This window comes from Balaenoptera physalus, assembly GCF_965194825.1.
Source record: "Balaenoptera physalus genome assembly, chromosome: 20".
In the NCBI taxonomy this organism is placed as follows: domain Eukaryota; kingdom Metazoa; phylum Chordata; class Mammalia; order Artiodactyla; family Balaenopteridae; genus Balaenoptera; species Balaenoptera physalus.
Window position 1 is genome coordinate 16,350,543 of NC_138901.1, and position 13,809 is coordinate 16,364,351.

Genomic DNA, 13,809 nt, shown 5'->3' on the forward strand with positions numbered 1-13,809 from the left:
ACAAATTTGCCAATATGGAATCCATGAATGAGGATTGACTATATTAAAACTCTTTCAATTGTTGTCTTTCTGTTCTAACATCTGAGTCTTGATTTTAGTTATAGATTGCTTTTGTTAGAAAAAAATAAAACAAAATTTTAATTGTGCATTTGGTTCTTGTTTCCATTTTTTTAAGGCCTGGTGTGCTGCAGGGAACTGTTTCAGTTTGCAACGGGAACATGATATTGCGATTAAATTCTTCCAGAGAGCTATCCAGGTTGATCCAAATTATGCTTATGCCTATACTCTATTAGGGCATGAGTTTGTGTTAACTGAAGAATTAGACAAAGCATTAGCTTGTTTTCGAAATGCTATCAGAGTCAATCCTAGACATTATAATGCATGGTAAGTGCTAACAAAGTGCGAAGGCAGTGTCTTATTGATGGGGCTGATACTCAGTAATTTTTCTTGTTAGATATCTTCGTTGTCATGAATTTGATTACTAACTAATACTTAAGAATGGTACATACTAGTTGATAACTTCTAACCAAAATGGTTTTTTATGTGAAATTTATACCTTTAACAAACTCTTAACTAATGCCAATAGAATTCCAGATCCTTATGTTCAACAGTTTCAACCTTTTCTCCTGCCAAATTTTTGCAAATAGGTGGTTTTGTTACTTTGATTTGCTACTTTTTCTTAGAACACTAAAATGGTGATTAAAATAGAAAGTGGTTGGGACTGTGGAAGGTTAATCTTTCGGGTTAATCATTATAGCAATTTTCTATTTGTCACTAAATCTGAAGCACTAGATTATTGAAATATATTTTTTCATTTGTGTATATGTGTTTTTTAATGGATATCTCATTTCTAAGCAGTTACATTGCCTGAAAGATGGCCTGATAAGTGCTAGCTTCTGCTGACCTATTAAACAGTCAGGCTTGCCAACATTCACATAAAGTTCTCTGTGATATTTTCAGAGCTCAGTTCTTAATAGGACTTCTGTTGTTTTTTAAATGTGTACTATCTGTTCTGCTATATTGCAATAGTTGCATTCTTAAAAAAACTTTACCATATCAAATATTATGCTATAAAAATAATTGTTTCAGAGAAAAGGAGGAGTATTTAGACTAGCAAGCTTTTACTGGGAAGAATTTCAATATTGAGTTATTTAGGTAACTATATAAGTATTTAACTAAACATTAAGCAAATTTGTTTTTCCAACTCCAAGGTAAGTAGTCTTTCTTCAGTTATCTCCACTTTCACCATTATTAGCACAGAACTTTTCATACCTTTTGTCCACCTCTAACACAATTATAATTATAAACAAAACCACACAAATAAAGCAGATATACTATTGTGCTTTTTTTCTTAATTATTTGGTGTTTATTCCCCATCATCATTAGCTAGTTTAGCCAAGAGGGATCCTTAATGTAAATCAGTCACAATGTGTTCATTTGATGTTTTGAAAATTCAGGAAAAATACCTGTATATCAAGTTAATGTACTGTTACATAGTCTTTAAAATGTATAATTTTGAAGTCTATTTGAAGCCTTTAAAAAATATAATTTTGAAGTCTATAAATTTTGAAATCTGTAGGAGCATATTTTTGACACAGTGAGTGGGGAGACGGGATGGAAGCAGAACATGACACTATGCATATTCTAATTATAGTATAAAATATATATGCATTTGGACAAATAACATGGAAGTAGCATTGTTAGGAGTTTAGGGTCTAGAATCATAAAGGAAGGAACTGATTAGAATCCTTATTAGCTGTATAACTTTGGGCAAGTTATTTAACTTCTCTAAGCCTCAGTTTCTTTATTTAAAAATGTGATTGGTAACAGTACCTATCTCCTTGGTTCCATCTAGGATTAAATGAGATAAATCACACAAAGAATTTAACAAAATTATTGGCACACACACATGATAACCACTCAGTAAAAATTAGTTACTAAATCTAGATTGTAGTGGTGGGTCTAAGGATGTGGTTTCTTTTTTCCCTCATTGTTATAGTTTTATTTGATTGATTGATTAACTGGATTGGATTTATTGTTTTCACCTGTAAAAGTGACTTGTCTAGAATGCTTTGACAATTTTTTATCATGACTGATAGTTTTTGCCTATCCTAAGACCATCAGTATTTTTCTACTGGTTTATTAAAATGCCACATTCCATATATATCCTTTTATTAGTTGAACTAAATTAGCAGTTCATATCCCTAAAATTGTACTTTATTTTAAACTCTCAGGTATGGTTTAGGAATGATTTATTACAAGCAAGAAAAATTCAGCCTTGCAGAAATGCATTTCCAGAAAGCACTTGACATCAACCCTCAAAGTTCGGTTTTGCTTTGCCACATTGGAGTAGTAAGTAGCTTTCTAAGTATTGTTCAGTTAATCCCTTTTGAAATGTTTGTTATTGACTTAATTGCTATAATGAAAATTAGGGCTTTTTGTTATTGTTATTCTTGAAACAATATCCTGGATTCTTTTACAGCCAAAAATATTGCCTTTTTGCTTGGCATAAAGAGAAATCACTGGAGTACCCTCATTCCTTGGGCAAGTTACTTAATTTCTCTGAGGTTCTATTTTATGAATGACAAGTAACACCACCTTGCATACCTCATAGGGTTATTATAACACTCATATGAGATACTTCATATTTTTGAAAGCAGTTTTCTATATTAATATTTAGCGCCTAAATTAAGTAATTAATAATTTAAGGCAAATGATTTCTTGTATTTTAGCCTCTGAGTGATATAGATATGTCAGGACTAATTAAAATTCTTATAAGGCAGTGTGGATTGCCAATTTTATATTAATATTTTTTTAATGTATCTGATAATAAGTTGTACTTTGATAAGATAGGAGAAAAGGTATGTTTGCTTTTTAAAATCTCATTTACTAGCTTCTCTGCAAGCATGGTACCTTAAGTTCTTTTTCTTGCCCTCTCACCCCCTTCCCCTCTCCCTCTTTCCTTCCCCTGCCCCTTTTTCTTTCTCTCAGCAAGTTTGGCTTTTGTGTGAACAAGCGTACAATATGAGGAAAATTATATTAGTTTGGAATTTCACTATTCATTTTGGGGGAAGAATTCTAGTTCTTTATAATTTCTTAAAAATTGACATGGTAACTTCTTTTATAGTTAGATAATGTGCAAAAAATATAAAGTATGTCAAATTAAAGATTTTTTTTTTTCTATCACTTTACTTAAGATAAACCAAAGTTGATTATCTCTTGATACCTTTTAGTGAAGTTGAACATTTTTTAAAGTAGGCTTGCTTCTAAAGTTATTGTGGAACAGATTGTTTTATAATTTTGAGTGGTTTATTTGAAGTTTTTAGATAAAAGAGTATGCTCCTCTGTTAGGGAACCTAGTATTTAGGATTTCAGTTCTGTGAGCAGAATATTTGGCCACATGTAGTAATAACCTTCTGCAAAGATCATTGCATAGATGAATTTAGCACCAGATGTTGGCAGTACCTACTCTCACATTCTTGTTTGTTAAAGTTCCACAATCACATCCATTCACTCCACTTTATTTTATTTTATTAACTTATTTATTTTTATTGAGATTTTCAAGGAACGTAATTTCAGTTTTAATCCCACTTTCCAATCACACTCAAGTTCCAGGTAAGAGACTGGGTCACGGTTTCATAATTATACAATATAAAACAGACAAAGTGTGATGGTTGAACACCCCCCACTGGCCAGTTTCTAAAGCCCATAGTCCAGCATTGTGTGATCTGTGGGTTCTAAGACCTAGAAAGGTCACTTATCTTTGCTATAGTTTCCCTGTTTTTTTTTTTTTTTTGAAGTATAGTTGATTTACAATGTTGTGTTAGTTTCAGGTTTTCAGCAAGATGATTCAGTTATATATATATTCTTTTTCAGATTCTTTCCCATTATAGGTTATTATGAGATATTGAATATAGTTCCCTGTGCTATACAGTAGGTCCTTGCTGTTTATGTATTTTGTATATAGTAGTCTGTATCTGTTAGTCCCAAACTCCTAATTTATCCCTCCCCCACCCCTTTCCCTTTGGTAACCATAAGTTTGTTTTCTATGTCTGTGAGTCTGTTCCACTTCATTTTTAACATATAATTCATCTAAGGAGGAACAGAGCAGAATATGAGTACACATGAATAAATAGTGAGACTTGGTTGGTTTTCTTTTAAGTTATTTAAAGTAAATTATTTACTACCCAGAATTACAGATCAATGGTTTTCAAATATGTAAAGCAGAAGAACCATTTTTAAAACAAATTCCTAAAATAGGTAAAAGTGTAATTGTTCCGAGTGAAACAGGGTTGGTAAGTTTTAGAGCCAAATCCTCTAGGGGTTCTTGGAAAGTTTCGAAAAGTCTAATATTTAGAGGACCATAATAAATCTGTTAAAATGTGAGTATTATCTAGCTAAATAGTACAGATTTTCTTGAGAAGGAAGACAAAGTTTTTTCTTATCTTTTAGGCTTAAAGGTAACCAACTATCTACTCTAAAGATAGAATCTTGATTATCATTATGTAGGGTAATGGTGAATTGGGAGCTATGTTGGTTTTGAGTCACACTATTTGGTTTTCACCTTTCCTCATAAATATCAAAAGGAAAAATAGGATCTTTATTTCTTACAGGTTCAGCACGCACTGAAAAAATCTGAGAAGGCTTTGGATACCCTAAACAAAGCCATTGTTATTGATCCTAAGAACCCTCTATGCAAATTTCACAGAGCCTCAGTTTTATTTGCAAATGAAAAATATAAGGTAAGATATATATATGTATCTTAATCGTCTCCAACATTGTACTGCTTAAGTTTTACCCCTTTTTTAATAAACTAAAAGTTATTTATACTTGAATTTTTATCTTAGTCTATTTTCCCCATTTTTAAAAGCTATTAATTTCTTTTTTGTGCCTGTGTGATTTTATTTCTTCATGAGAAGTACTCATGGGAAGGATGGGTGTATGGATATTTAGGAATATATGGTTATCCCTTGAAAATATTTCCTATGTGGAAAGGCAGTTATCTTAAATGTAAAACCTAAACCATCCTGTTAGGACCAAAATATGTGAACAGATGACAAATAAATGTGTGCATTTTTCAATAAGTATTTATTTGAGTATCTGTTATATGTCAGGCACTAGGAATATAGTGGCAAGTGAAGCAACCATATTTCCTGCCTTTGAATAGTTTACCATCTAGTACCCTTCTAGAGGGAGAACAGACATTAATCAAATAATCACAAGAATAATACATAAAGGAAAAGTATACATAGTGAGTTATGAGATCTTGTAACAGGGAGACTAGGTAATCATAAACTATGAATCCAAAGTTTTGATTTTAAGTTCAGGTTACTTTTTAAATAAATTCAGGCTCTTTCTACTAAAAACAGTTAAAAACTTACCAAAAAAATACCCGAAATTTAAGTGCATGGAAAAACTTGGGCTAAATAATCCATTTTAGTAGACTCTTTCCCTAGAAATCTGTTCTTCCAGTATGCATTGAAATTTGCTGAAATCGAAAAATACAAACTTGGTGGTAAGCCCTTAACTTTTTACAAGACTGAGAAAGATATATAAAGGGATTAAATGTATAATTTGTTCTTTGTCATTTATTCAGTAATTCTTCTAGTCTTGCTCTGGTTTTCTTTATGAAGAAATGGATGTCTAATCCTACTGTTCTGTCCTTTTAAAACTTCTTTTAAATCTGATAAACACTTTTAACTTGCTCTTTGACAATTGTAATTCAGCATTTGTTTTCGTTTTTTTGCTTCACTGTACTTTTCTAGATATGTGGTCAGGTTTTTCTGTTGAAGGATTTTATTCAATTTATTGTTCTTAAAGCCATTTTAATGCCACCACATTTACCAGGAATGCCATGTAAATCAGCCCTGTACTTGCTTCAAGAAGCTCATGTTCTAATCTGACCCACTGTCCAGGCCGTAATGGTTATAGTCATTTTTGAGTACCAGCTTGGGGCTTGGCTGAATTATAGGCCTACTTTGATGCATGGATTAGATACAGGTAGAAAAAGGGCATAAGGAACAGTTACTGATTGCTTCTGAAATGTCTTGCCTCCAAAATGAAAATCAAATTGTGTTAGAGGGCCACCTCAGTCTCTCTGTGGCAAAAACATTACTAGGCACCACCCTATTTAATGTGTTGTGTTGATATCTAGTTGTGTAAGTCTTAAGTCTTTTAGGGCAAAAATGAGAACTCTGGTGCTGTGTTAGACACTATTTCTCAATATTTCTCACTACTTCTCACTATTTTTCTATTTGCAAGTAGATTATCGGGGGGGAGGCATGATAGATACATGAAATTTTGATAACAGTTGTAACGTACAGTCAGAGGAAAAAACACACATCGATTCTGAACTGTGTGAACTGTGTGTGGTGTAGAAGTAAAGAAGTTTTGGGGTACGTTATCTTGATTAAATTTTCTTTAAAGCAGTGATTCCCAAAGTATGGTCCCAAAGTATGGGAACTTCTGTTGGGGGGGTCCCAGAAACCCTTTCAAGAAGTCCACAAGGTCAAAACTATTTTCATAATAATATTTAGATGTTATTTGCCTTTTTCACTTTCATTTTCTCCCCAGTGTACAGTGGAATGTTTCAAAAACTACTTGATGTGATATCATAAGAGATTGAATGCAGAAGCAGATAAGAGAGTCCAGCTGTCTTCTGTTAACCAGAGATTTGCAAAAATGTTAAGCAATGTCACTCTTCTCACTGATTTTTTATTGTTCTGATTAGAAAAATATTATGTTAGTTAACATAATAGGCCAGATTCCTAACAGTGGGATTGCTGAATCAATGTTTACATGCAGTTTTTAACTTAATAGATAATGCTAAGTTGTCCTCACACAGAGCTTGCATCAGTTTACAGTTCTGCCCTCAGTGATGAGAATACCTGATTTCCCTCACTCATGGTAACTTTATGTAACATCAAACTTTTTATTTTTGTCCATTTACTAGGTGAAAAATTGACAGTATCTCATTTGGGGAGCCAGTTTTTTTGTTTTTTATTTTTGGCTGCGTTGGGTCTTCGCTGCTGCCCTCGGGCTTTCTCTAGTTGTGGCGAGCGGGGCCACTCTTCGTTGTGGTGTGCGGGCTTCTCGTTGTGGAGCATGGGCTCCAGGCACATGGGCTTCAGTAGTTGCAGCACATGGGCTCAGCAGCTGCGGCTCGCGGGCTCTAGAGTGCAGGCTCAGCAGTTGTGGCACACGGGCTTAGTTGCTCCGCGGCATGTGGGATCTTCCCAGACCAGGGCTCGAACCCATGTCCCCTGCATTGGCAGACAGACTCCCAACCACTTCGCCACCAGGGAAGCCCCAGTTTTTATTTTTAATCATCATATCTTCCTTTTAAATACAAATGCAATGTTCCTATCTGTCTTTTCAATCTCCTGAACCCTTTAGCAGTGGTCAGAAAATCGCTAGATAATTTTAACTCAATTCAGAGGGTTAAATTTTAGGCTCTTCATCATTAGTTAAAATGGCAGGTTGGGGGCTTCCCTGGTGGCGCAGTGGTTGAGAATCCGCCTGCCAATGCAGGGGACACGGGTTCGAGCCCTGGTCCGGGAAGATCCCACATGCCGCGGAGCAACTGGGCCCGTGAGCCACAACTACTGAGCCTGCGCGTCTGGAGCCTGTGCTCCGCAACAAGAGAGGCCGCGATAGTGAGAGGCCCGCACACCGCGATGAAGAGTGGCCCCCGCTTGCCACAACTAGAGAAAGCCCTCACAGAGAAACAAAGACCCAACACAGTCATAAATAAATAAAATTAAAAAAAAAAAAATGGCAGGTTGGTATTCAAAGCTTAGTGCTGGTGTCAGGGAGAAGGTAAATGAACAGAACTTAAGAGTTGTTCTGCAACTTAGTTTTTAAAACACTTTCATATACAGTGTGATGGAGTTTAGTTATTTTAAACAAAATGGTGACAAAAGCAAGGGTTGTCACCTCCATATTTCACAAAGAATTGTGTTTTCAGTGAATTTTGGTGAATTCCTGCCACTTCTTAGTTCCTGTTGTCATAAGTATTTTCCTTGCATTTTATTTTCACAACAAGAATTAATGCAACAAGGAAGTACACTGATTAAGATCTAGTAAGCTTTAGTTAAGATGATTTGGGAAATTAAATAAAAACACTTGCTTAGTCAAAACTGGACAATTTTGCTACTGTGTTTTTCTTTGCTTTTTTCAGTCTGCTTTACAAGAACTTGAAGAATTGAAACAAATTGTTCCCAAAGAATCCCTCGTTTACTTCTTAATAGGAAAGGTAAAGATTGGGGCCCTGGTTCTAAACTGTGACTTTCATAACAAATATTAATTTTTGAAGAATAAATATAATATTTTATTGTGCAGTATCTATTGGGCAAATTCAACTAGAGCTCTGAACTAATTGCTCTGGAAATAAAGAATGGATTTAGTTTTAACATTTAAGAAGATGATATCCTAATGAAGAAGCAAGAACACACACCCTATAACCCTAATCCTTCTATAGTTTTGGAAGTGTATTAGCACTTGCCAGCCAATGGCCAGTAATTAGTTCATAACTGAGGCTACCTCAAGGAAAGCCCTTAGCTTCCAATTATCAATAAAATACTCAAACATCCCCCAAAAGAAGAAAAGTAATGCCACTGTGTTGTTTAGTTTGAAAAAATGGCTTGCAAAATTTCCAAGGCCAGACTAGTCAGGATTTTACACACTGGGCCCCCAGATGCCAGTTGGTTAAGGTAGCTGAGGACAGTGGACAGGTGCTGAGAGTTGATGTAACTCCGTTTAAAGTCAGTGTAAATGAATGCTAATCAAGCAGCTTATAGTCCATTTCTTTCCATTATCGTTGTTCCAGACAGAGTGAGATTTATTGGAAGCTCACTACCTGAGAGATACAGGCAAGGAATTCTGAAAATAATATCTGAATATATTAAAAGGAACTCAAAAGTTGGTATGAATTCTTCGATAGGATGAAAATGTCCTACTCATCAGAATGAATTTATAGCACATAATCAAGAGCCTAATTTAAATTTAAAATGCTTAGGATTTTATAGCTGAAGCTTACAACTTAATGAAAAATGTAGTGCTGCTGTTTATTTTTAGGTTTACAAGAAGTTAGGTCAAACGCACCTCGCCCTGATGAATTTCTCTTGGGCTATGGATTTAGATCCTAAAGGAGCCAATAACCAGATTAAAGAGGCGATTGATAAGCGCTACCTTCCAGATGATGAGGAGCCAATAACCCAAGAGGAACAGATCAGTGAGTATCATCCATGTAAATTCGGTTTATATGTGGTTATTCAAAGCAGAAAGCTAGTGAAACACCACATCAGAGTTGGTAAGATGAAACATATTTCTTTATGGCACAGAATAAACATGGAAATTTTTTGGAGTATTCAGAAAGCTACCTTTTGTATAAGGATTTAGGGACTGCTTTTTTATTTTATCTCTAACCATGATAGATTCTTTATACCAAATGAAATTTTAGGGAAATTGAACAGGGTAGTATAATAACAGCATGCATATGGAGCCAGGTAACTAGTTTCAGTTCTGGATCTACTTTGCTGTGTGATTTTTGTCAAATCCATTGCTGATTTTTACCTAAGCTTCAATCTGTGTAACTAATGCCTGCCTTATCTGCTTCATAGGAACGTGGTAGGGGGAGAAAAGATGATAGGTGTGACTATGTTGAAAACATTGTAAGTGCTAAGTGAATGAATAATAAATTTGTGCACATTTTAAAGTACTGACAGATCTGTAGTAGCTATTCAAATTGTATGTAGCTCTCACAAATCTAAAATCTAAATATATGGCAAATATATTTAAATGGAGAGGTCAAGAAAAGAGGAAGGAGCAAAGAATTAGATTGATAATTTAAGGCAGTAAATACTCTATCCCTATATTGAATCACTATATTGTACACCTGAAACTAATATAATATTGTAAATCAGCTATACATCAATTAATTAAAAAGCAAAAAATATATATACTCTATCCCTTAATTGAGAGTATGTCTTAAAATAATTAGTGAGAGCCAAGACTTAATATATTAATATTTTTTAATAAGAGAATTGAGAGACCTCTGATGAGATAAACTAAGATGGCTTTGTTCCAGAAATATATTTATATTCTATATTTTTGTGAACTATCGGGGACTGTCCCCAAAGTGGAGTCAACAATTGGATGGAATGTCAGAGAATAGTTCTGATTCTTAGGTTAGGAATAGGAATTCATTAGGGAGAGGCAGTTTTAGTAGTTAAAACTCTTAAAGGTTAAATGCAATAAAATAATCTTAGACATGCTATAAAATAAGGAACTTGAATTGCATTTTATTGAAGGATATCAGGATTTTTAAGGGCTTTTATTTAAGGTCTCATCTCTCTGAATATAATAGTTTTCTTTACTTGTTTTCATGAACCAACAAAAAATATTTGTCAGATATCTTACTGTAGACTTTTGTTTTATTTTTTAAGTGGGAACAGATGAATCCCAGGAGAGCAGCATGACAGATGCGGATGACACACAACTTCATGCAGCTGAAAGTGATGAATTTTAACTTCTGGAAATCAAGACTTTTGCAACTGGATGTGTGACTAGTGCTGACGTGTTTCTTGTCCTTCCATGTACTGAGTCTTCACTCTTGAGCCAGCAGTGTCATCATCCATCACTTATACCCTGAGTGTGCCCCTTTCATTGGACCCTGACTGTACACAGAATGAAAGGCAGTGCAATATTTAGCTGCTAACAAGACTGGCTCTTTCACCAGTATGAATGACAATTTAGAGGGTAGGGTGGGAAACTTTCTTTTCTTTTTTTTCTTTAATCTCCCTTTGTTGGAAAGCTATCATGGAAGGAAGAGTTTTGTTTTATCTTGAAGGAACCATTAGATATGGAAAATGGTGATGAACCAGAATCTCTTGGTCGTTTTTCCAAAAATTTGTTTTTACTTGGTTCTGTTCCTGATAAACAGAGTGACTGACCTTCATTTCTAGGTTCTTCAAGAATGGTGTTAGCAAGTGCCAGATGGAACAATAAAAGACATTGCCTATAACAGAGTAACTTGATTGCCAAGGAATGTAAATTACCTTAAAATTGCAGTATCTCCCGTAAACAAATATAATGGGCATATTGGAACTCATATGTAGGAATCAATATCCCTCCATACAGTGTACACTTATTCTTGGCAAGAATACTTTAATGTCTAACCAAGAATTTTAATTTATTCATCTTCAAAGTGTTGATCATTGTTGTCTAGGTATTACAAACTTTAAAATTGGTCCTTACCATATTGCCTCCTCTCTTTGAGCTCTGTGGGATCACCTTTAACATTCAGAGATGATAGAAGGGTTGCCCACTGAAAAGCCAAAAAAAGGCTCTTAATAACCATTTAAGTTCACCAGAAGAATCAAAATGAGAACACTAAATGGAAAGACTTTAAGAGATCATGATAGTGAAAGCCTTAATAAAATCAGAATCCTACCATAACCTTGAATCTATATTTGTTCAAGACAGTATCCCTCTGACTTTTCTAAATGTTTAAGCAGGGTGCAAGAATGTGTGGTTACCTTCAGTTGAGGTCATTTCCATTCTTTTCAGCCCTCTGCTTCAAATTATTTTCAATAGTGTGAGTCACCAAAACATTTACTGAGAGTGATTGGGTTTAGGATATTAGAAATTCTTAGCTGAAAAAAAAACCCCGCTCTTACGAAGGAGAGGAGTTCTCTTTTGAGTTTGTCATAATATAGGTTGATGTCCTTGGGGAATGACCATAATTTTAAAGATCTAATTATGCATAATGAAATGGGAATTATTGGAATTTCACAGTAACCAATTTAAAGTCTTAAATTGTGTATCTCCTTTATTGTAATGTACTGAAATTTTTAGAGAAACTTTAGTTAACATTTTATTAAGTGCCAATGTCAGAATATAACAAATTTATAGTTTCTTATGAATGACAGGCCTACAGTTATTGTTTTGGATTATTTGATGAAGGACAAACTTATCTACTGGTTACCTGTATTTGTTAGTCAAGCTGTGAAAATAAGGTGGATTACAGAAGATAAGAAAAAAATTTTAGCCTGTAGACTCAGTAATTTTTATCATTTACTGTTAATCTGCTGATTTGAATGTGGCTTAGATACTGTTACAAACTAATTCAAGTCAGAGTCTTAGATTAGGTATTGGGTGCCAGAGAGGTATTTAACAAAATTTTCTACCTAAATCTATATATGTGCTGCCTAAAAAAAAATAATTTATAAGAAAAGGGAAAGGTTGTGAGTAAACGAATATCATTAAAAATTCCCAAAGGCTAGCACTTGGATTCTAACAAATATTCCATTTTTATCCATTAGTTCTGTAATATTTAATTTTATATTATTTTATTTTTTTAATTGGCAAATCATAAGCCAGCTGTATAACAGTATCAAATATAGAGTTTCATAGAAAGCTTTGAACTGAGCTCTTTGTTACAAAGCTTGGAGAAAGCTATGCTCAGAAAACAATTTGCTGATGTATAATTAGTTATTTTTTGTAGTAGGAATTTGTGTCCTGTGCCAGAAGTAAGTCTTTCTGGTACTAATTTTGAGACCAAGGATAAAAGGATAGTTGTGGAAGGCACAGCATGGCAATGGTTGGCTGAGGGATAATCAGCCTAAGCTTGACCTGATTGCATTTTCCTCACACCTCTACTTTCAAAGTCATTTAGGTATTTGAAGCCTTATTTCCCACCTATTTACTGTTTCTGGCTTTCTCTTTTCTTCTTTCTTTTTTGCTTGGAATGGAGATCAAACAACCAGAAGAAGATGTGCGTTTTGATCAAGCAAAATGCTTGCTTCAGATTTCAGAAGTTGTTTTGAAGGAAATCAGAAATACTAAGTACTTTGACGTCCTTGTTTCTCTTTAAGCTTTTCACACGTGTGTGTGTATATATATATATACATACACACACACACACACACACACACACACACACACACTCTCTTGTTCAGAAGTTATGTTGTGGCATTGGATATTTTCCCCCTTGGAAATGGTTCTTAACTCTGGGATTTTAGAAGTTTGGAAATATTTTTTCAAGAGAACAATGGTACTCAAAATAATGAAAGGTGGTCCTACTTTTTCTGTATTTCATTACTTTAAAATTTTTATTTTTTCCAAGAACTGCAAGTGACATTTGAACCATGCTGCTGTTGTACCTTAAACAAAAACTCAGTGATAACCAGTATTTAGTCTATTAAAAATGCTCTTTTTGAAGAAAAAAGTTTGCAAGTCTCTGTTTAGCCAGAGTATAGTATGGGTCTTCACAAGAAATATGGTGACCTGTTTTCTTTGTGAAAACCTAGGAAAATGCAAGTGTGGGTGTGATGTGTGTGTTCTATTTGCATTGAAACAATGTAATTTTGTGTCTTCTTTTTGCTTTTCCTGACTTACTTCGGAAATTGTACAGTCTTGGGGGGGAAAGTCTTTTCTGTTAATATATTTGCAATTCATTAAAGGATATGGAAAATCCAAATAAATTACTTTTGAAAGCAAATTTATAATCAAGTCATTAAAGCTATATAAGAGCTGTGCCATCTGTATTTTTATAGTAAGGCACAGCAAAATAGTGAAAGATTACAGTTTTATGTTCCACAAAAGTCTAGGGCAGTGTTTCTCTATTTTTTTTTAAGTTACACCCTCTTCTAATATATATATATATATTTTTTTTTTTTTTAACTCACACCTTTTTTTTAGTATTATTTGGAATGTCAAAATAAATATTGTGACCAAAAAATGGTAACTTTTAGAATGTATTTTTCCCAAACTACAAAAGTCCCTTGCCAGCAGCTGCTACTTTGCGAG

The 13,809-nt window shown here is 34.1% G+C and overlaps 1 protein-coding gene across 13 annotated transcripts in view; it reads left to right on the forward strand.

Annotated features, from left to right (window-relative positions):
* Nucleotides 1–13,501, forward strand: part of CDC27 (cell division cycle 27) — a 57,230-nt gene extending 43,729 nt beyond the window's left edge. For 8 of the 13 annotated variants that reach the window (XM_082443301.1, XM_082443302.1, XM_082443304.1 and 5 more), the window contains exons 14-19: nucleotides 176–384; nucleotides 2,235–2,352; nucleotides 4,614–4,742; nucleotides 8,180–8,254; nucleotides 9,076–9,232; nucleotides 10,446–13,501. In XM_082443301.1, coding sequence (XP_082299427.1) covers nucleotides 176–384; nucleotides 2,235–2,352; nucleotides 4,614–4,742; nucleotides 8,180–8,254; nucleotides 9,076–9,232; nucleotides 10,446–10,528 — 771 coding nt within the window. In that variant the 3' untranslated portion in view covers nucleotides 10,529–13,501. Of the gene's footprint in view, nucleotides 1–175; nucleotides 385–2,234; nucleotides 2,353–4,613; nucleotides 4,743–6,573; nucleotides 6,684–8,179; nucleotides 8,255–9,056; nucleotides 9,233–10,445 lie in introns of those variants that run through there. The other 5 variants (XM_082443295.1, XM_082443296.1, XM_082443297.1 and 2 more) reach the window with 3 other exon arrangements.
* Nucleotides 13,502–13,809: the final 308 nt, after the last annotated feature.